This window comes from Magallana gigas, chromosome 1 (assembly GCF_963853765.1).
Source record: "Magallana gigas chromosome 1, xbMagGiga1.1, whole genome shotgun sequence".
Classification (NCBI taxonomy): domain Eukaryota; kingdom Metazoa; phylum Mollusca; class Bivalvia; order Ostreida; family Ostreidae; genus Magallana; species Magallana gigas.
In genome coordinates this window covers 25,192,655-25,215,989 of record NC_088853.1, presented here as the reverse complement: position 1 = coordinate 25,215,989, position 23,335 = coordinate 25,192,655, and the positions used below count along the sequence as shown (strand labels likewise).

Below are 23,335 nucleotides of genomic sequence, written 5' to 3'. Positions count from 1 at the left end.
TGAGAAGAACGCTATAACGATTGCAAAATGTTATTAATGTGAACGTCTATATCGCCAAAACTTAAGATAGGCATGATACAGTTTTCTTAGTTACTAGATTTCGTTTTACATTTATACCAATCCATATCGATACGATATCCACGATATCGACAACAAATATGAACAATCTTAGTTGTGCACCTATGCCGACTGATTTCGATACGATATAGACAATAAATATTGACAGCTTTTGTCTGAACATACATGTTTACCAGTCGATATCGATACGAAATTCAAATGATTTTGCCCGTCCCCTTTTTTAAACTACAAAAGGTCAGAGTTCATGATTTCCAATTTTCAAGTTGATGAAATGTAAACAATTTCGTGAAAATGTGTACAAAATAGACATGTCTTGGTCAATTTAAGGAAGCATATAAGTTACGTTTTATCCAATTTACTTCAGTTCACTCCTTTCTTGTTGACCATAATGATACAAATACGTTACTGTTAATACTCTGATATTAAAACAATGCCGTTAGATTTGATCATTATCTAGTGCCAATCCTTATGATCGTTACGTCCGAAGCTGGTCATAGTGTGAGGGTCCACTGACTTGACCTAATTCTTGGTACCCTGCGTTGTCCTCTGCTGTGTTGTATATCCCTTGTTGTGAGACGAAGTCATTTGAATGCGAATCACCTTTGGACTTTTGTCGCGTAACATCTCGTTGCTTACACCAGTTGTGCCTTAAAATCCTACAAAAAATGCACCAAAAAAGTTGTTCTAGTTTCATATTATTGATTCTATTCTTAAATTGATGTAATAAATAAATGTATAGCAATCTGTTAAATATAATCAAATTCAAATCCTGTATATAATTTGATTTGATTACATGTATCAAACATTTTAAATAACTTTAGTTAAAAAGCTAAATCTCAAACGTTTTGCAATTATACTTTATATTTATTTATGTGCAATGCGGCAATAATGCGCAATGCGTTAACTTTTCCAAATAAGTTGAGGATATAATTTGTTTTTCGTGTTCATTCGTTTCTCTTAAAAGCCTTAACACATTCTTTACAAATCATATGAAGGTAGAGTGGAATTAACAACGTCTTTAAAAAATATATTATACTTATTTACCATGTAATTGTACAACCATTCACTAGGACACTTATGCAAAGAATCACACATACTCCTATCAAAATGGAAAGGTTTTCTGTGCATGAATCCTGCCTCGGTTTAACTGTAAAATCAATATATTTTTTGTTGTTAACATCCAACAACGAAGAAAAAATATTATTAGATATGTTTTAAATTTAGCGTTATTTTTTTTTCAAATATAAGTATATTCTTACTATTCTCAGTCCTTGATTCACAACAAGATAAGCATCGATCATCGCACGTTTCGTTACAGAAATCTCCAAATTTACCAAATACACATCCCCCCTCGCAGCTGCCAGTGCTTTTGTTACATCTGTTTTTACAATATTCACTGCATGTTTTGGTGCAAAATTCTCCAAACATGCCAACAGGACAATCTCCAATACATTGTCCCGTTATTCTGTCACACCCTGTTGGACAACTGTTACAGTCTATATCGCACTGATCTCCGTAGAATCTCTGCTGACATCCATACATACAGGAACCAGTGGTATTATTACAGGTGTTGTTTACACAACTGTCATCGCATTCCAAAGAACAGGTTGGTCCATAATGCGTTGTGTCACATACTGTGAAGAAAAGTGTTGACTACTTTAATTCATGCATTGCAATCAAAAATACCACCACCAACTATTTCATAACACTTTATATTTAAATGGTCTGTTTAAATAATCATATTCCGATAATTACCATTTGGCGCACTTGTAATATGCATTATAAACAATAGAGATTAAAGTGACTTAGACACGATCTAAGATCAGAATTTTTAATTTTACTTTTCCATTTTTATTGCTGAGTTAATATTGGTTTATATTGGTATTATAAATGCTTTATCAAAATTTAAATGTCAAATATTGAGTAATACTGAGTTTGTTAACAAAGTTCGAGTCCTGTTATCGTTTATATATGTGATTTATTAGTGTAAGTTACAGTCAAATGCTGCAATCTTCTGTTGATACTATTATTTATGAACACATTGAATCAGTTTACCTTGATAGAGTTATTGTGTTAAAGAAATAATTATTCCTTAAATTACGTTGTTTGTAAACGTATATAAGACTCAAGCTTTGTTTACATAACAATGAATTCCTACATTCAATGTTCGGTCATTTAATCTGCACAATTAAACCATTTATACAGCGAAAAATAAAACATCTCAAATTGTGTTTAAGTTTCTTTAAGACATTGACCCAACATACAATAGTGACATGTTGTTGTCCAAGAGTCATTTATTCACTAATTGCATACTCAACGAGTGTTATAATAAATGAAAATCGTTTTAACGACCGTTTGAGTTCTTGTATCGATGTTTCAATAAATATGTCCTAACTTTTGTTGCTATTTCTTTGCAGAGATGACATATTATCTTTACAAAAACTGCATCTGAAAGCGTTTGTTCCGGAAAAAATATTACAGTGTATATACAATGCACTATGATGTCATAAATCATTTTTAATGGCACCATCCCAAGTCAAGTATTCCATGTATTTGAAAATAGATGATGGGATTGCATAACTATACTTTTGGAATAGAAAATCGCCGCCCCCCCTAGAAAGAGCTTTTGGTAAAGAAGACCCAGATGTAAAACACTGGTCAAGAAAACATTTTTTTGTATTGTTACTAAATTTGAGCAGTACGGAACTACTGGTGACAGAAGAAGAAATACGCCTATAAGACATAGGTCAGGGCGATCGGATAAAATTATTGAAAAGGTAAAGACAATTATTCAAGGAGACTCCAACGGAATCAGTGAGGAATGTATTTTGAAAAGTGGATTTCAATGTCAGTTCTTTACCCATATATCGAATTTTGAAACACGATTTGAAAATCACATCATTTAAAATTTCGATAATGCAACATCTAAAAGATACAGACATTTCATCTAGTTTAAGTTTGGCACATTGGATGATAAAAACATTGGTTTAACTGACGTCATTTGATTTACTGATGAAGCACATTTATTTCTGGATAGACTACATGCGTTTCTGGGAAACTTCAAAACCAGTCTGTGATAAAGAAAGACCACTTTCTAACCCTCGAATCTTGTAAAAATGTTATCAGGAACGTTAGAAATAGAATGATACTAGTGACCGAGAAAAAAGGGCGGGCATAAAACATGTCTTAAAATGACGTTAAACTAAGTACTGTCTAAGTTTTAAAATGCATGTCTGGAAAATAGATGATTCAGCTTTGTTTTAAATTTTGATTTGATAAAATTGTATGAAATGCTCTTAACATTTTTGCAAAATTTCAGGTCATACATGAAGGGTTACTTTTATTCTAAAACTGTAAAATAGGGACATGTTTGCTGAAACATCCTGTACTAGGCATTTCATTCTTTTGTAAAATTGATATTCCAATCCATTCAAAAATATAATAAAAACTAGAGCAAAGCTCGTTGCAAAGCAACGAGTGGGTCTTCCGTTAATGTCGGAAATAAAGCTGGAAGTTCCTGTGAGAAGCAGAGCTCTTAAACTAATAACAAGAGTAACTAAAATAAAAAGATTTTAAAAAATCAAATTATTCCTGGTACGACTTAACAAAATCCGAATGATTTTAAGTACGACTTAACAAAAACCTTTCTTATTTCAAGAACGACTTATCAAAAAAAATCCGAATGTGATACAGTACGACTTAACAATTATTTTATGTACGAGTTAATTTAACTTTGAACATTACGCTATTTTTTAAACCAAGGACGCGGAATCAAAATTTCCGGAAAAATCAATTTTTAAACCCCGATATCTCTGTAATGCATCGTCCGATTTTCAAAAGGATTTCAGTGTTAGATTCAGCTTAATAAGCTCTACAAAACACATATTCATTTTTGATTTGATCAGAAAATTCATTTTTTCGAAAAATTTGTTTCACTTCCGGTTTCGACCGGAAGTGACAGATTTTCACTTCGAGCCTTATTACAGAGGTAAATCGACCAAGTCAGAACCTTTGAAAATTTCAAGCCTCTATCTTAAAGCGTTTTTGAGAAACGCCGCGGACAAAATGACTTTTTGAAAATTTTAAAAATGACGTAACGTAAAAACGGAAGTGACGTTGCTATACAAACTTTAACATCTTCGAGGCATTATAAATGCACATTATCTCTGAAAGTTTCATAAAAATCGGTTAGAAACTTTTTGAGTTATGAAAGCGAAAAGGAGTCAGAAAAAAAAAGAAAAAGTATAATAACTAGAGCAAAGCTCGTTGCAAAGCAACGAGTGGGTCTTCCGTTAATGTCGGAAGTAAAGCTAGAAGTTCCTGTAAGAAGCAGAGCTCTTATACCAACAACAAGAGTAACGCAAATAAAAAGATGAAAAAATTGAATTATTCCTGGTACGACTTAACAAAATACGAATGATTTTAAGTACGACTTAACAAAAACATTTCCGATTTCAAGAACGACTTAACAAAAAAAATCCGAATGTGTTCAAGTACGACTTAACAATTATTTTCGGTACGAGTTAATTTTACTTTGAACATTACGCTATTTTTTAAACCAATGAAGCGGAATCAGAATTTCCGGAAAAATCAATTTTTAAACCCCGATATCTCTGTTATGCATTGTCTGATTTAAAAACGGCTTTCAGTGTTAGATTCAGCTTAACAAGCTCTACAAAACGCATATTCGTTTTTGATTTGATCAGAAAATTCATTTTTTCGAAAAATTTGTTTCACTTCCGGTTTCGACCAGAAGTGACAGATTTTCATTTCGAGCCTTATTACAGAGGTAAATCGACCAAATCATAACCACTGAAAATTTCAAGCCTCTATCTTAAAGCGTTTTTGAGAAACGCCGCGGAAAAATGACTTTTTGAAAATTTTAAAAATGACGTAACGTAAAAAGGGAAGTGACGTTGTCAAGAAAACTTTAACATCTTTGAGGGATAATAGTTTCACATTATCTCTGAAAATTTCATCAAAATCGGTTGGAAATTTTTTGAGTTATAAAGCCGAGAAGGAGTCAGAAAAAAAAAGAAAAAGTATAATAATAACTAGAGCAAAGCTCGTTGCAAAGCAACGAGTGGGTTTTCCGCTAATGTCGAAAGCAACGCTAGAAGTACGTCTAAGAAGCAGAGTTCTTAATCTAGTAACAAAGAAACCTAAGTACAAAAAGATAAAGAAAACGAATGATTTTTGGTACAACTTAACATAATCCGAATGGTTTTAAGCACGACTTAACCAAAAACCCTTAACCATTTCAAGAACGACTTAACAAAAAAAACAATGTGTTTAAGTACGACTTAACAAATTTGACTTCATTTTAGGTACAAGTTAACTTTACCTTGAACTAACATCTTTTTTCTTAACCCAGAATGCAAAATTAAAATTTACGTAAAAAATCAATTTTGTTTAAAACATAATTCTGAGCAACTTTTCCTCTTCACTGCTTTTCAAAGGGTTGACCTTTCGTACTGTGTGCTCGTTGCGTCATTAATTGTCAGAAACTTATCGATGTAAAGTTTACTTTACTGTACCTCTGTGAATATTTTCTATGTAAAATTACTATGAACCAGACAACATTGAAATGGTGAACATTTCAAAGGGCCCCGCTTATGTTATTTCAGAGAATTTTGCTTTGACCTTGACCTTTAACTTGAAATTTTTCCAGCTGGCATAGAACTTTTAATTCAATTTCATTCCCCCTAACATACATGCATTTTTGTTCAATCTGACCAAGATTTAGCATATTTGGAAAATAATCTACTGTCTAAAACTAATTTTAAAAAGGTCTGCTATGACCTTCACATTGACAGACTTGGTTCAAGGTCACTGCAAGCCATTAACCAATAAACTCTGTAAAGGTAAAATATTAGCCAAATAGGGGCTAAAAGGAGAGTATATCTATGCTCTTAAAATATGGATTTTTGTGTGTTCTGATATGACCTTGACTCTTCATCTACAAATATCATTCGAGGTCATTGCATATATTTTGATCAAAGGCATCATGTGGGTGAAGTATGAGGCTGAATGGAGCAAAGGGAGAGAAGATATACTCCAGACAACGATTTTTAAAAATAAAATTTTGCTATGACCTTCACAGTTTCTTTTCACTGAAAATAGGTTCAAGGTCACTACACACCCTTTACTCAAATGCTCTGCTTATGTGAAGTCTGAGCCAAATAGGGGTTAGTAGAAAGTATATATGCTCTCAAAAAAGGATTTTTGCATGATCCGATATGATCTTCACCCGTTACCTAGAAATTTCATGCAAGGTCACTGCACATCGTTTAACCATCGAGACACTCTGCGAGTATTAGCCAGATTGGACCAAAGGGAAAAAAGATATGCCCCAGACAAGGATTTTATATATATAATTCTGCTATGACCTTAACCTTATACCTAAAAACATGGTTCAAGGTCACTGCACATCCTTCAACCAAAGGAACCCTGTGGATGAGGTATGAGCCAGATTGGGCCAAGGGGAGAGAAGCTATGCTCCAGTCAAGCAATCTCGGATGGACAGACGGACAAATTGATCACTAGAAGGAGCCCGCATAAACATGCCTTTTTATCTAATTTAAAATAGTATCCATGCTATCTGCCCTTGGTGAATAGTCATCAAAACCATTCATCAGCAGAATTTGATTTCCCTCCTTTTTAAGGTGGTATGGGACATCTGTCGATATTAATGTGGATTAAAGTACTATATAATTGAAAAATTTTCACCGGTTTAGAATTTTCAAATTTTACAATATTTAACCAAAAAATAGCTTTTAAAAATATTTGAAAAGGTAAAAATTGTAAAAACCCCAGCGGGATTCGAAGTCATGACTTACAGGTTCCTAATAAACCCTCTAACCCACTGCGTTAAGGAGTTAGGTGACCATTTTTGAAAAGAAACTACATGTACTTATATAATTACACTTTATTTTATTGTTTATTTCTATAAACAATACGTCACAACATGGTAGTGTCCCATATCACCTTAAACTCGGACCACCTCTGACCTAATAAGATCGCCGCATTAAATACAAAGTTTGATTTAACTCTTATTTGTTTATCATCAAGAAATTCTGCATCGCTGACAAATAAAGTTTTCTTCTGTATAATGAAATACCAATTAACTGACTATTCGGACAATAGCAAGTTTATTGTCCCACTCCACAGCAACTATTTCCCTTGGCTTTGCCTCATTAAATAGTTGCTGTCTTGGGGGACAATAAACTTGCTATTGTCCTCATACCCAGTAAATACTAAATAGGCATATAATATCCCATCCACCTACATTTCATGTTATATAACCTCCCGTTTGTAACCGTAAAGTCAACACATCTGTCATAGCCGCAAGTTTCACAATTTATTTCTGCTTCTCATGTACTTAAAATTAGGGGCCTTAATATTGCTTACCAATTCCAACAAGAGACATCCCTCTAACTATTGATAATCATTAAAATTCATTTCATGAATCTACGCAACAATTATAAACCTTCACGTACAGTCACTCTCAATTTTACAAAAATATTGACGGTACTTTATCCGAAACTGTTCCTTGTATCTTTAACTTAGTACACTAACATTTTTATGAAAAGACAGTTTGTTTTAGAATAAAAAAGCTAATGCAATTCTGAGAAAAAGAATACCACATATTGCCAATTCCATTGAGGTTTAATAAAAATATGGCCATTTAAGTGAACCCACCATTTCCAATTTCCTTTAGTAAACACAGATTTACAGGGTTCTCCATAGTAAAACATCCTTATCTGACCTTTTAGAGGTCAACTTTTGTTCAACCACCTTTAAAAAGAAACCTTATTCAATACAACATATGCCTACATGATATAATCATGATAAAAGCTTCACATCACTTAGAAATACCCTTACATGTATACCCCCCACCCCCACATCTTTTGATTTTCATAAAAAGTCATGGTTTGAAATGTTTTACCTAATTTTATGAAACATGTGGCAATTTCCTTGAGTCATTTCTCACACATATTTGAAAACAATCATCAATGATTCTAAAATGTGATCTTTATTTGTTTATTGTATGATTTGTACCATTTTAATTAACAAATAGACAGCTGTCCTGCTTGTGATTTCTTGTTTTCATGAAAAAAGTAAGCTAACAATCATATTTAGTGAATATCTAATCTATTCTGATTTCTAGTCTTCTTCTTACCATGCTAAAACAGTAAGTTACAACCTACAAGTTAGACATCTGCCTTAAATTAGAATTAAATTCAAACACACCCAGGTAGCTGGAGACAGAGTTGATTTCAATGAAAAATGTTCAAATTTGACATGTTTTTCTACTTTTTTATGCATATATACCTTAGAAAGGTAGAAATAGGTTGTTTCTTGTTCATTTCAAAAGTAATTATCATAGCAGATGTTATTTCAAAGTCAAATGTACATTTACATATCCTACATGTAATCTTAATGCAGACAATTAAATAGAGGGGGGGGGGTTTCAATTATGTAAACACATCTAAATATCTTTATGAAATAAAAAATTAAAGAAAACATAATTGTATACTTTTATTGAAAAACAAATTTTCACAGCAATTATGAATTTCTTTAAACAGCCTTCATTTTGTTTTCATAATTTCTTATCAAACACAAACCACAACATGGCATGATGCTTTCTTCAAGTTCCATTATTGTTCATGCATTATCGGATTTAATTTGAATTACCAGTAAATAGTCTGTAGAACACAAGGAATATGCATGTGGATAGAGGTGACAGGTTAATCTCAGGAGCTGACCCACAAGAATTAACAGGTACCGGTAAAAGCCATGTGGTAACAAGAGTCTGTTTTGAGCTGAAATAAATAAAAAAAATAATTAGCTGTGTTTACATACATGTACTAGTAATAGCTGTGTTTACATTAACATATGCATAGTATTTCTGTAAAAAATACACTGACCATGCAGTGTAATAAGTATGACATATCCGAATGCATGACATAACATTTAGGCAGTACAAGATCAAAAATTTGCATATCAAGTCATAATATAATATTAAAAAATTTTCATACGTATAAACACTTATCAAATTGAGAAAGAGAGAGAGTTTGAGAGAGAGAGAGAGTTTATTACCATACTTGTAGTGCAACAGTCAATATTTCAATTCGTAAATTACAAACGAATATTACCCACCGAACAGGGTCAAAGTACATGTACTGGTATTAGCTTCTGGTATACCATTTTTTATCAATTCTACTGTGTATTTTTTGTTTGCAAATAAATTTAGCGAGGGTTTTTGTTTATTTTCTTATAAATTACATGTTTTAAAAACAATACTACGTGTAATAAGCATAAAACATGTATGAGTAAACTTAATGAAGAATTTTTAATAGATTATTTTTCAAAGAATGTGGTACATTACATGTATGTCAATCTTTATAAAACTAGCGTATATTTCGTGCGCCATAAATTGCAAGTTTTTTGTAAATATCATTTACTTGCATGATAGGTATATATGGTCTAACCAAAATTTTCTTCATAAAGCTACAGCTGTATGTACCACATATATGTTTTGTCACAAGTATACATTTTAAAAAAAAATACCCAAATTCCAACAGTTTAAATAAACTCAACTCATTCTCTGATAAGTTCATTGTGTTTTGTGCGTGCATATCTTATTTGTCTGCTGCAACAGCAGCCAATCAGCGGTAAGCTGAAGCCACAAAAAGAAAGTTTGTGTTTTAGGAGTGGGTAAATTGTTTATGCGACACTGTCAAGAAAACCACACCAAATAATAACAAGAAACATAAATATTCACTTAAATGTATTCTGTTGTAAAGTAAAGGTTTTTAACACTTATTGCATCTTGCATAACATGTGATGACCTTAATCATCTGTCATATATCTGATATACATGTATATGTAAAAGATGGGAGAAATAACGACGGAACAAAGTGGGATTCGAACCTGGCCCTCTGAATCTTTAGTCAAGTGCTCTACCAACTGAGCTACATGTATCTGGCACCGGTATTCAAACCAGTCTGACCGTCACATTCCTCCCCCTTAAATGATCTTCACCCTCGAAGATCATCCCTGGCAGGATCGAGTTAACCTGTTAGTTCCAGGGGTTGGTCACAACACCAATATTGTAACAGGATGGGAGAAATAATGAAGGGATTTGAACCTGGGCCCCCTGAATCTCTAGTCAGGTGCTCTACCAACTGAGCTATCTGGCACTGGTATTCAAACCGGTCTGATCGTCACATATATAAAGAATTATTTTAAACAATGTTGTTCAATTAAAAATAACACTCGCAACCTTCAGTTTTTGTCTGTAATTAATCAATATTGGAGTGCGATCAGTTCTCGCCGAGTACCATTTCTCACCAGTGCATTGTTACGTCATTTTATCAACACATAAAATTATATACGAAAATATGATGTAACAGTGCACCAGCAAGAAATGGTCTTCGGCGAGAACTGCTCGCACCCCAGTACTGCCAGTAGTCAGATTAAAAAAAGAGAATAAAAAATTACATTTAAAACATTAACAAGGACAATTTAAGTACACATCATAACTGCTAAACAAGAAAAATTATGTGAACTGGTAGAATGGTACGCATAGTTCTAACTTGTAACCTACATGTACAAGTACATGTACCGGGTACCCGTTGGTCTGCTATACCTCTTTTATGATACAATGATCGGCATCATAAAGATATTAAAGTCATGTTTTAACTCTGAAGTCTGAAGTATACAATTTTATTTACTTGAAGTTATGTCTACAGGGTATTCATGACTACATTTGGAGCCCTCTGCACAAGAATATATGATATGTTTCTAATTAGACCCTGCTTTGAATTTTGAGTTGAAAATTCACAATCTGTTATTTTTTTAAATAGATAAATTCAGTTACCCTTTCCAGTCCCCCATGAACCTCGAGCGAGTCTAAACACCCATGAAACATGTAAAAATTACACGTTAGTAAACAAACACCCACACCATAACAAAAACATCTAACAGTGTGCACGTACTTACATACGTACATCTATACTATATACTAAATTTTAACCAGTTAACAAGAAACTTTAAAAGGAGTAAAAGACTCACCTTCTTCAGTAACATCCACATAAATCACACACTTTAATGTCCATCTTTTCTCCTTTATTACTCGTAGCTTATCAACGGCTGATCGTCGACAGAAGTGTTGCTGTCAGAATTTCCTCGTAAACGATTCACACGAGAAAAATATCCTCCTTAAACAAATATGTAGTATTGTTCCCTGTGCATGTTCATATGTTTCACAGCAAATTGAAAATGCATGTGTACACCGAAAGAATACACAACTTCTCTTCTGCATTACGGCTCTCTTTTCTACAATGCCGTTCGTTACTGTTTACATTCGGCGCGCGCGCGCGGGGGTCACAAACAGGGGCGCCCGACAAATAGTTGCACATAGAACGTTTAAATAATGTGTGTTCATTGAATTCATAAATGATATAGATGAAAAAAATGAAATTGAATCACAACAATTTATCTAAGACGCAACACAACGTAATGCAGTAAATGCCTGGGCCTTAATGTGGCATTTGTTCGCTTGTGTGTCTATGTAGACATATTAACTCGTTCATGTACGATTCTCACATAGGCCTATTTGTTTTATGAAATTTGAAAAAAAAATATAGGACAGAACTTGTTTAATTTGATACCAAATGACATTATTTAATATATTAACAATAACTAAATTAATTTTTTTTTCATAAAATGATAACGATTTTTGCTATCAGAAAAATACGTGTATGAGCTGCTGACCCCTAATTATAGGGGCCAGCCCTTTTTTCTTAATTTTAAATGAAAGCTCTCGTTATTCTAAACAACTTTTGTTCTATATGTATTAACAAAATATTTTTAGTTTAAAGGTTATAATACAAAAAGCAACAAAATTTCAGCCCCGAAAAAATCTTAAACTTTGGCGACAAATAGCTCAAAAACTAACAAAGAAATTACCAAAATTTTCATGCCAGCAAAATTATAAAATGTTACCGACAATTTCGCCAAATTTCATGCATCTATCATCTGTCGTTCCCGAGATCAACTCTGGACAAAAGACCCCCCAATTTTCAATTAAAGGGCAATAACTCATAACCGGAATTGAATTTTAAAAATTTGAAAAAAACGTCTAGAGATATTAATATCATCTACATACCCTGAAAGTTTCATAGCAATCAGACAAAAAATGTTCGAGAAATCTCGTGCACAAAATTTGCGGGAAAAAAAAAAATAATAATAAGAAACAGTAGAATAACAGAAGGGTTTTCCGTTGAAAAACGGAAAACCCTAATAAAAAGAAACCGAAGAATAACAAGAGGGTCTTCCGTTGAAAACGGAAGACCCTAATAAATTTATAAGCAAAAGGTTGTTTGCAATTCATATGTTGCATTGCAATAACATGGATGGATAGAAATGCATAAACATGATTTAGTATTCGAAATACCTCGCATAGTGTTTAACCTTTAAAGTTGTTTTAATTAAATGTGCAGGTATATTCAAATTATTTTCACATTACATGTTTATTTATCAAATAACCTTTTAGTTTCATCATCGTCTGTCAATTATTATATGTTTTGTCTTTACGTGAACAATTAAGTTAAATATGCGAAAATATCATAAACACTTTTGGCTAGCATGAATATCATGAACTTTACCATTAACCCACCAGTTTACATTCTAAACAAATTGATTTTGATTCATTGAACCTATCAACTAGTTAATGAATCTGCGTCACTATATACCTGCAAAAATGTTAATTTCCACATTCATAATAAAGAAGAAGAAAAAAAGGTATTTAAAACAATTACTTTAATAATATTTTGTTGTGCCTTAAAGATTTGCAAAATTATCATTATAATTAAAGTTTTCCGCTCTCAGCGGAAAACCTTACTATTATTCTGAAAATTTTTTCAAATTTCTTATTATTTTTTTTTTCTTCTAGACGCCAACTTTGATCCTTAATATCTCGCTCGTTTGTTCACTGATTGGTTTGAAAGTTTCAGGACTGATAACATGCCGCGTGATGTTGTAGTTGCATATTTTAGTTGAGGAAAATCCCTATCCGGTTTTGAGTTATTCCCCTTTAAGTAAAATTTAACGACTTCTTTTGTCCAGGGGGTTTAGCTTTAACGATGACTGGCAGAGTCTCAAAGATGGGCTGGTTTGGAAGCTAATACATTGAATTTGTGCGAGATATATTTTATTTATTATTTAAATGCAAATAAAAGGGAAGGTATAGATGTTGAAACAAAGGTAAGAAAAAAAATCAAAAAAATTCGCGTATTTTCCGTGTTAGTTTTCTACCTGATAAAAATTTGTTATAACATGTATTTTAAAAGTTCTTGGTCTTACCCAGACCTTTCATTCGGTATACCGAAAAAGGGGCTGGCCCTTATAATTAGGGAGTTTGAGGCGTCCAAAGTTTCTTGTCAATAACTTAAAAAGGAATAAACATTTCTAATGCATTATTTAAGCAACGTTGTAAAGAAATTGATTTTGAATCCTTCTATAGTATTGAATTTAATGTTTTCGTAATTTATAGTCAGTATTTGCAGAATTAATTGTTGTCAGTTCGGTCCATTTGTGTGGGGGTGCGCACGTTTATGAGGTTATGAAAGGGCTTCTTGTAATGCACTAACTGATACATGTAGCGCGCAAAAATAATTCCACATAAAATTCCCAAATGTTTTATACATATGTACATTTTCATTTCATATAGATAAACCTCTTTGACCTTATTTTTGTTGTTTGTTTCATAACTGTGCCCCTGTCTATATTTAGATGCATTACGAGACTCAGGTAACCGATCGATAGGACGCTAGCTGTATTCAGGCCGTCGCCTAGACGACAGTGCATGTGCTTGTAGAGCTGGACGTACACGATTAACGCCCCACTGTGTTACTGTAACAGAGACATTTTGAATTGTTTCAGTACTGGGAGATGTGTTAATAAAATGGTTCCAATGCATGGTAATTAAGGTTTTCCGCTGGGAGCGGAAAACCTTACTATTATTCTGAAAAAATTTCAAATTTCTTATTATTTTTTTTTCTTCTAGACGCCAACTTTGATCCTTAATATCTCGCTTGTTTGTTCACCGATTGTTTTGAAATTTTCAGGACTGATAACAATCCGCGTGATGTTGTCGTTGCATATTTTAGTTGAGGAAAATCCCTATCCGGTTTTGAGTCATTCCCCTTTTAGTAAAATTTAACGACTTCTTTTGTCCAGGGGGTTTAGCTTTAACGATGACTGCCAGAGTCTCAAAGATGGGCTCGTTTGGAAGCTAATACATTGAATTTGTGCGAGATATATTTTATTTATTATTTAAATGCAAATATAAGGGGTGGTATAGATGTTGAAACAAAGGTAAGAAAAAAAATCAAAAAAATTCGCGTATTTTCCGTGTTAGTTTTCTACCTGATAAAAATTTGTTATAACATGTATTTTAAAAGTTCTTGGTCTTACTCAGACCTTTCATTCGGTATGCCGAATAAAGGGCTGGCCCTTATAATTAGGGAGTTAGAGGCGTCCAAAGTTTCTTGTCAATAACTTAAAAAGGAATAAAAATTTCTAATGCATTATTGAAGCAAAGTTGTAAAGAAATTAATTTTGAATCCTTCTATAGTATTCAATTTAATGTTTTCGTAATTTATAGTCAGTATTTGCAGAAACAATTGTTGTCAGTTCGGTCCATTTTTGTGGGGGTGCGCACGTTTATGAGGTTATGAAAGGGCTTCTTGTAATGCACTAACTGATACAAGTAGTGCGCAAAAATAATTCCACATAAAATTCCCAAATGTTTTTATTCATATGTACATTTTCATTTCATATAGATGAACCTCTTTGACCTTATTTTTGTTGTTTGTTTCATAACTGTGCCCCTGTCTATATTTAGATGCATTACGAGACTCAGGTAACCGATCGATAGGAGAGTCGCTAGCTGTATTCAGGCCGTCGCCTAGACGATAGTGCATGTGCTTGTAGAGCTGGACGTACACGTTTAACGCGTCGCCCCACTGTGTTACTGTAACAGAGACATTTTGAATTGTTTCAGTACTGGGAGATGTGTTAATAAAATGGTTCCAATGCATGGTAATTAAACTCAACTTTTCTACAATACGTTTACACGACAGTCTTATAAAGCACAATGTGTATTACTGACATGACAAATGTACACTGGCAATTTAAACGAACGCGGGATTGCTCCCGATAGAACAATTCTTTTAAAGCAAAAAAAAACAATACTGATTTGCGATGGATATAATATAATTATCATCGTGGAGATGATTTTAAAAAGTGAACTAAATATTCGTATACGATAATATTTGAATCCAAAGCCGCTAGTTTTAAGTTACGGTTATCAGGGATATTAATTATGACTTGCCCCGCGTTTCAGGTTTTTTACTTGCAAAACATCTACAAACGAAAATACCAAACAACCTTCAGCAGCAACTTATAAATTATTTATTCCATACACAATTCTAAAGAGGTAATTAAATAAATTTTATAAGTGCTTTATACTTGTATACATTCGCTATCTTCCATGGAAAAAAGTGGCATGGAAAAAATGTTCAATGTTCATCAAATACGCTGTAGTCTTAGCAATCGAAAATAATTAACAAACTGTATATTGATAGATTGACATATCAACAAACATTCAGACCCGCAATGTGTTTTTTACAAGTTCTATAAAATGTAGAATCAATGACTGAATTCTTTACCGTTTTCCGTGTTGGTTTTTTTGAATCACGTGTGTACGTTATGTGTAGCCATATAGATGAACACTTTAAGTGTTTAATTTTTATAAGAAATTGTGTACATGCAGAGCAATGCGATGCTAGGACAATTAAATTCCAACAATGTATATGGTGAGGCCGGTCAGACTGATACTGGTTCTGCTTGTTCTACAAATAGCGAATTAAGACGAAGTATTTAGGTGTTATATTTTCAACAAATATAAGTATTGCTTTCTTTAAAGCTTGCATTACTCAACAAAGTATTTTATTGGAATCATTCTTAGTTACCTTAACTGCATATGTACCGCTCGGTCTGTATCCCGGAAAAATTGACTACCATCCGAAATTTTTCATACAAGGTCTACATACTTGCAGCTAACATTACCTTTAAAAATACATTTTAGAATTTGCCGCTGTTTATAAATTCATTAAAAAGACGCGCAGAATCAAGTGGTAATATGTCGTTTGATATGGGATTTATGACGTCTATTTATATTGTTTTCATTAAAATTATTTCATTATTTCAAGCTTGTGGGTGGAATGAAATCAGTTTCACATGTTATATGACATAAAGATGTCCTCTCCCCACTTTTTCTCGCAGGAACTATTTTTTTTTAAATTTACATAAAAAATTGAATTGTCATGGAGTTGCCCCCCCCCCCTTTTTTTTGTAGCATGTATAAAAATGGTATGAAAATCATGATATTATGAGTGAAATTTTGAAAATTTTAGAAATTTCTTTAAAAAAAATTCTTTTTTTGCTTGTCAAGATTTGTTGGATGAGTTTGCCCCCCCCCCCCCACTTTCAAAAACGATGCTACGTGCTAGGAAATTACTCCTCTTTAATAAACAAAACAAACTAACAAACATAACCGATCCAGATAAATATAATTACATCTATCAAAAATAACCTTAAAAAACAAACTACACATTCATCCTTCACCCACAATATTGCCTTTTCGATATTTGTCATCGTTGTAGACCCGTGTAACAATCTGTTACATTATATATGTAAGTAGGTGCTTGCACAACAAAGAACCCCTTGCTGATCTACATTTTCAATAACGCATACAAAGAAAAAATATATTTTGATTTATTTTTGAATTTCTTTTGATGTAAAAAAAAAAGAGAAGAAATTGGTTCTCAGTCTCTCTTTATGCCTGTTTGTTAGCGGTTAATCCAAGTTCGTTTTGTATATCCTTTGGTAATTTAAAAAATGCGATGTAAATTTTTTTTCATGCAATATTTTGGATAAAGCAATGAAGAGTTGTTTCTTGAAATTTTATTAGACCATAAAATTGTAAAATGCTAGCATTGAAAATTGTGCCCGATTTCTTTTTTTTTTTTTAAGGTAAAACTTTATTGATTTAAAAAATGATTCTTTGAGACAAACAAATTGACATAATCAATAGGAGTTTGACAATCTCTAACTGCAGGTCTGTAGCTTTTAGTCAGAAAAAATATCGGATGGACGACCTAGGACACAGATCGTCCATCCGAATTTCTTGAAAATTGCCATTATTTTCGTACGCGGACGCAATACTCACCGAAACTAAATGGTTCGTATCTTAAGTATTAACTGCTTTGAAAGGTTATATTGGTTTTTTGATAATTATGAACATGAATATTTAAATAAAAATGGTTAAAATTATAGTAAAATTACCGGCATTGGTCTTCTCCGTGCGCGGATCTAGAAGGGGAAGGGTTCCAGAGCCCCCCCCCCCCCCCCAGCGAAATTTCTTTCAATTACGTGTACATTATAAACTTACCAAATATGCCTCACACATCCCTTGGCAAAGTCAAATAACCGTCTGACTTTTCAACCCCCACCCCGGAAGAATTTTCTGATCCGCGCATGTTCCCCCTCCTCGAAATACAAAATTATTCTTCAAAACCCCTTGTAAAAGGATCTCCGCATATATACTAAGAGATTCATTGGCGCTTGCGTTTGATAAAAATGTGTGTAAAACGTTTGCCAATGGTCTTTTTACCTTCGTACCGGGCATAACCACAGTCCCACTCTGTGAATAAAATGCGGCGAATCAAACTAGAGACAATGTGTTAAGATCTGTATTTGCTTATAAACATGTAGCATCATCGTGCAAATTGCACTGTTTAATTATATTTTTTTTTTTTTGACTTTACTTGTAAAAATCGTAATTTTTTCTCACAGTTCATATCTTACAAAGTTACTTTTTTATTTAGTGATTGACACTTTTCAGACTTTATATGTGATTTCAAAGAGACAGAGTGTCATGTCTCAAGGACTGTTAATCTCTTAAAACATCATTGTGCAATTATCAGATTTTCATTTCTTGGACATTAAAGACTCATTGAGTTTATTTAATTATTTTATATCTGTGAACCTTTCACTCAGCTTACTTATATCATTACCTGTCAATTTATACTCATTGTTAAGATTCTTATAAATAGTTATGTACAATTGTCAATGCGCAGTCTGGAATACGTCGGCCAGCCCCGGCCACGTCCGACTCTCCCAGAGTCTTGAGTCCGGAGGCCACTACTGGCCATATCCGAATTGTTTGTAACATGTCTGTCTGTTAAATTGTTATAATGTTGCCATCGTTGAGTCTCGTCCAATAATGTGGAATCTTGCATCAATTGCCTGTTTATTTCTCTGGAACTGTGTACTGGTGGACCTTCGGGAATACGGCAAACCTACCCTTCGTTTTAGCTTACGGCCCACAGCGCGCCACAACCTTATACACTTTACGCCAAAATTCCCTCACCCGGTTCGTACTGCACACGACCGATGCAGATCCAGACGAATTCTCTATCACTGTAAAATCTACGCAGTCACAGATATATAATACTTTGTTTCTCAGTGTTTACACATCTAATATTGTACTATGGTCAGCTATCAATTTTTTGTAATACGTCACAAGTATGACACAGCTACGACGGAAAACCTAATCGTTGCTTGCAACGAGCTCGTCTCTAGTTAAACTCAACTTTTCTACAATACGTATACACGGCCGTCATATAAAGCACAATGTGTATTACTGTCATGACAAATGTACGCTGGCAATTTAAACGAACGCGGGATTGCTCCCGATAGAACATACTGATTTGCGATGGATATAATATAATTATCATCGTGGAGATGATTTTAAAAAGTGAACTTAATATTCGTATACGATATTATTTGAATCCAAAGCCGCTAGTTTTAAGTTACGGTTATTAGGGATATTAATTATGACTTGCCCCGCGTTTCAGGTTTTGTACTTGCAAAACGTCTACAAACGAAAATACCAAACAACCTTCAGCAGCAACTTATAAATTATTTATTCCATACACAATTCTAAAGAGGTAATTAAATAAATTTTATAAATGCTTTATACTTGTATTCGCTATCTTCCATGGAAATAAATGGCATGGAAAAAATGTTGTTCAATGTTCATCAAATACGCTGTAGCCTTAGCAATCGAAAATAATTAACAAACTGTATATTGATAGATTGACATATCAACAAACATTCAGACCCGCAATGTGTTTTCTTACCAGATCTATAAAACGTAGACTCAATGACTGAATTCTTTACCGTTTTCCGTCTGGGTTATTTTGAATCACGTGTGTACGTTATGTGTAGCCATATAGATGAACACTTTAAGTGTTTAATTTTTAAAAGAAATTGTGTACATGCAGAGCAATGCAATGCTAGGACAATAAAATTCCAGCAATGTATATGGTGAGGCCGGTCAGACTGATACTGGTTCTGCTTGTTCTACAAATAGCGAATGTAAGACGAAGTATTTGGGTGTTATATTTTATACAAATCTTAAAAGCTTGCATTACTCAACAAAGTATTTTATTGGAATTATTCTTAGTTACCTTAGCTGCATATATGTACCGCTCGATCTGTATCCCGGAAAAATTGACTACCATCCGAAATTTTTCATTCAAGGTCTACAGACTTGCAGCTACATGTAACATTACCTTTAAAAATACATTTTAGAATTTGCCGCTGTTTTTAAATTCATTAAAAAGACGCACAGAATCAAGTGGTAATATGTCGTTTGATATGGGATTTATGACGTCTATTTATATTGTTTTCCTTAAAATTATTTCATTATTTCAAGCTTGTGGGTGGAATGAAATCAGTTTCACATGTTATATGACATAAAGATGTCCTCTCCCCACTTTTTCTCGAAGCAACTATTTTTATAAAATTTACATAAAAAAAATTGAATTATCATGGAGTTGCCCCCCCCCCCCCATTTTGGTAGCATGTAAAAAAAATGCTATGAAAATCATGAAATTATGAGTGAAATTTTGAAAAATTCCTTGTCAAGATTTGTTGAATGAGTTTGCCCCCCCCCCCCCCCCACTTTCAAAAACGATGCTACGCGCTTGGAAATTACTCATTTGTTTATTCCCCTCTTTAATAAACAAAACAAACTAACAAAAATAACCGTTCCAGATAAATATAATTACATGTATCAAAAATAAACTTAAAAAACAAACTACACATTCATCCTTCACCCACAATATTGCCACAACGATATTTCTCATCGTTGTAGACCCGTGTAACAATCTGTTAAGTAGGTGCTTGCACGAAAAAGAACCCCTTGCTGATCTACATTTTCATTAACGCATACAAAGAAAAAATATATTTTGATTTATTTTTGAATTTCTTTTGATATAAAAAAAAAGAGAAGAAATTGGTTCTCAGTCTCTCTTTATGCCTGTTTGTTAGCGGTTAATCCAAGTTCATTTTGAATATCCTTTTGTAATTTAAAAAATGCGATGTAAATTTTTTTCATGCAATATTTCGGATAAAGCAATGAAGAGTTGTTTCTTGAAATTTTATTAAACCATAAAATTGTAAAATGCTAACATTGAAAATTGTGCCCGATTTCTTTCTTTTTTTTAAGGTAAAACTTTATTGATTTAAAAAATGATTCTTTGAGACAAACAAATTGACATAATCAATAAGAGTTTGACAATCTCTAACTGCAGGTCTGTAGCTTTTAGTCAGAAAAAGAATCGGATGGACGACCTAGGACACAGATCGTCCATCCGAATTTCTTGAAACTTGCCATTATTTTCGTACGCGGACGCAATACTCACCGAAACTAAATGGTTCGTATCTTAAGTTTTAAGTTTTAACTGCTTTGAAAGGTAATATTGGTTTTCTGATAATTATGAACATGAATAATTAAATAAAAATGGTTAAAAGTACAGTAAAATTTCCGGCATCGGTCTTCTCCGTGCGCGGATCTAGAAGGGGAAGGGTTCCAGACCCCCCCCCCCCCCCCCAGCGACATTTCTTTCAATTACGTGTACATTATAAACTTACCAAATATGCCTCGGACATCCCTTGGCAAACTCAAATAACCGTCTGACTTTTCAACCCCCACCCCGGAAAAATTTTCTGATCCGCGCATGTTCCACCTCCTCGAAATACAAAATTATTCTTCAAAACCCCTTATAAAATTTCCAGGATCTCCGCATGCTAGTAAAAATGCTAGTAAAACGTTTGCCAATGGTCTTTTTACTTTCGTACCGGGCATAACCACAGTCCCACTCTTTGAATAAAATGCGGCGAATCAAACTAGGGACAACGTGTTAAGATCTGTATTTGCTCATAAACATGTAGTATCATCGTGCAAAATACACTGTTCAATTATAATTTTTCTTTTACTTTACTTGTAAAATTCAACACCTGTTTCGTAATTTTTTCTCACAGTTTATTTCTTACATAGTTACTTTTTTTATTTAGTGATTGACACTTTTCAGACTTTATAGACAGAGTGTCATGTCTCAAGGACTGTTAACCTCTTAAAACAACATTGTGCAATTATCAGATTTTCATTTCTTGGACATCAAAGACTCATTGAGTTTATTTAATTATTTTATATCTGTGAACCTTTCACTCAGCTTACTTATATCATTACCTGTCAATTGCAATTTATACTCATTGTTAAGATTCTTATAAATAGTTATGTACAATTGTCAATGCGCAGTCTGGAATACGGCGGCCAGCCCCGGCCACGTCCTACTCTCCCAGAGTCTTGAGTCCGGAGGCCACTTCTGGCCATATCCGACTTGTTTGTAACATGTCTGTCTGTTAAATTGTTGCCATCGTTGAGTCTCGTCCAATAATGTGGAATCTTGCATCAATTGCCTGTTTATTTTTCTGAAACTGTATACTGGTGGACCTTCGGGAATATGGCAAACCTACCCTTCGTTTTAGCTTACGGCCCACAGCGCGCCCCAACCATTTACCTTATACACTTTACGCCAACATTCCCTCACCCGGTTCGTACTGCACACGACCGATGCAGATCCAGACGAATTCTCTATCACCGTAAAATCTACGCGGTCACAGAAATATAATACTTTGTTTCTCAGTGTTTACACATCTAATATTGTACTATGGTCAGCTATCAATTTTTTGTAATACGTCACAAGTATGACGCAGCTACGACGGAAAACCTAATCGTTGCTTGCAACGAGCTCGTCTCTAGTTATATAATATTATACTTACTGTTGCAATAATCCCCTGACCAGTTCTGTTTGCATCCATTGAGACAAATCCCAATCTGTTGATCACATGTACCATTTGTACATCCAGAGCTGCATATTCGATCACAAATTTCCCCATTCCGTCCCGGTGTACATCCCAGTGTACACTTACCATTAGTTTTGTCACAAACTCCCCCGTAGCAAAATGATGAACACAGTAATGTACAGGTGTATCCCCAATACCCAGAGATACAGGTGACACAGTGTCCAGTAATTCTGTTACAAGACAGTTCTATACAGGTTACAGGGCATACTGAATCACAATTACGTCCCCAATATCCATCCACACATCCTTGGATACAGAACCCAAATGCATCGCAGTCTCGGTTAATGCAATTTTTATTACATCCTAGTTTTGAAATAAATATATACTTCAACATCGTTGTCGGAACAGGAAAAAAAACAAATTCAAATCGGAGCTCTATTCAACATAACAAACCAGTTAAATATATAACAAAAATTATAATTGACCTTTTAATTCACGCTGGTTTGCCAAAACTTAATTGCGCTGATTTAAGGAGTAAAAAGCTTATGATTTATTAACTTCGTCTTTTTAGATTTGTTTTACGATTTGATGGAACAAGAACTTTTATATAACTGCAAAATCTTGAAAGAAAATGTTTACCATAAACTTCTATTTCACATATCTCAAGGATAGCCCCATGTACACCATTTTTATCATCTTCAGGAGCGTCGTACGTTGTCTCAACAATAACATATCTAACTGTGTGTATACAAGGTATGTCTATTTTATAGGGAGGCAATGATGGGGCGGTTGTATTGTCCTTGTAGCAGCGAATTCTTTGAGTCGTCGAACTTTGTGCTGCTGAGATATTCGACACGTCAAGATAAAACTGTCGGAACCGATACTGCTTCCAATTTGAAATTCCATCATCTAAAATAAACCATCGTACATTTTGAGATTTTAAAGTCCGATGTTGTATATAATGACA

General features: G+C 33.7%; 1 protein-coding gene and 1 long non-coding RNA gene across 2 annotated transcripts in view; both read right to left on the bottom strand.

The window, feature by feature from the left end:
- Window positions 1–204: 204 nt before the first annotated feature.
- LOC105343501 (scavenger receptor class F member 2) overlaps window positions 205–23,335 on the bottom strand; it is a 45,275-nt gene continuing 22,144 nt past the window's right edge. Inside the window, exons 3-7 of the mRNA XM_066089004.1 lie at window positions 23,008–23,277; window positions 22,345–22,731; window positions 1,338–1,712; window positions 1,123–1,225; window positions 205–734 (exon numbers count right to left, since the gene is read on the bottom strand). Of these exons, the coding sequence (XP_065945076.1) occupies window positions 554–734; window positions 1,123–1,225; window positions 1,338–1,712; window positions 22,345–22,731; window positions 23,008–23,277 (1,316 nt within the window). The 3' untranslated portion in view covers window positions 205–553. The remainder of the gene's footprint in view (window positions 735–1,122; window positions 1,226–1,337; window positions 1,713–22,344; window positions 22,732–23,007; window positions 23,278–23,335) is intronic.
- LOC136276630 (uncharacterized) lies at window positions 8,607–11,664 on the bottom strand. Its single transcript, XR_010715172.1, has 2 exons — window positions 11,158–11,664; window positions 8,607–8,903 (listed from the first exon to the last, which is right to left on the bottom strand). It is a non-coding gene; the product is annotated as an uncharacterized lncRNA (long non-coding RNA).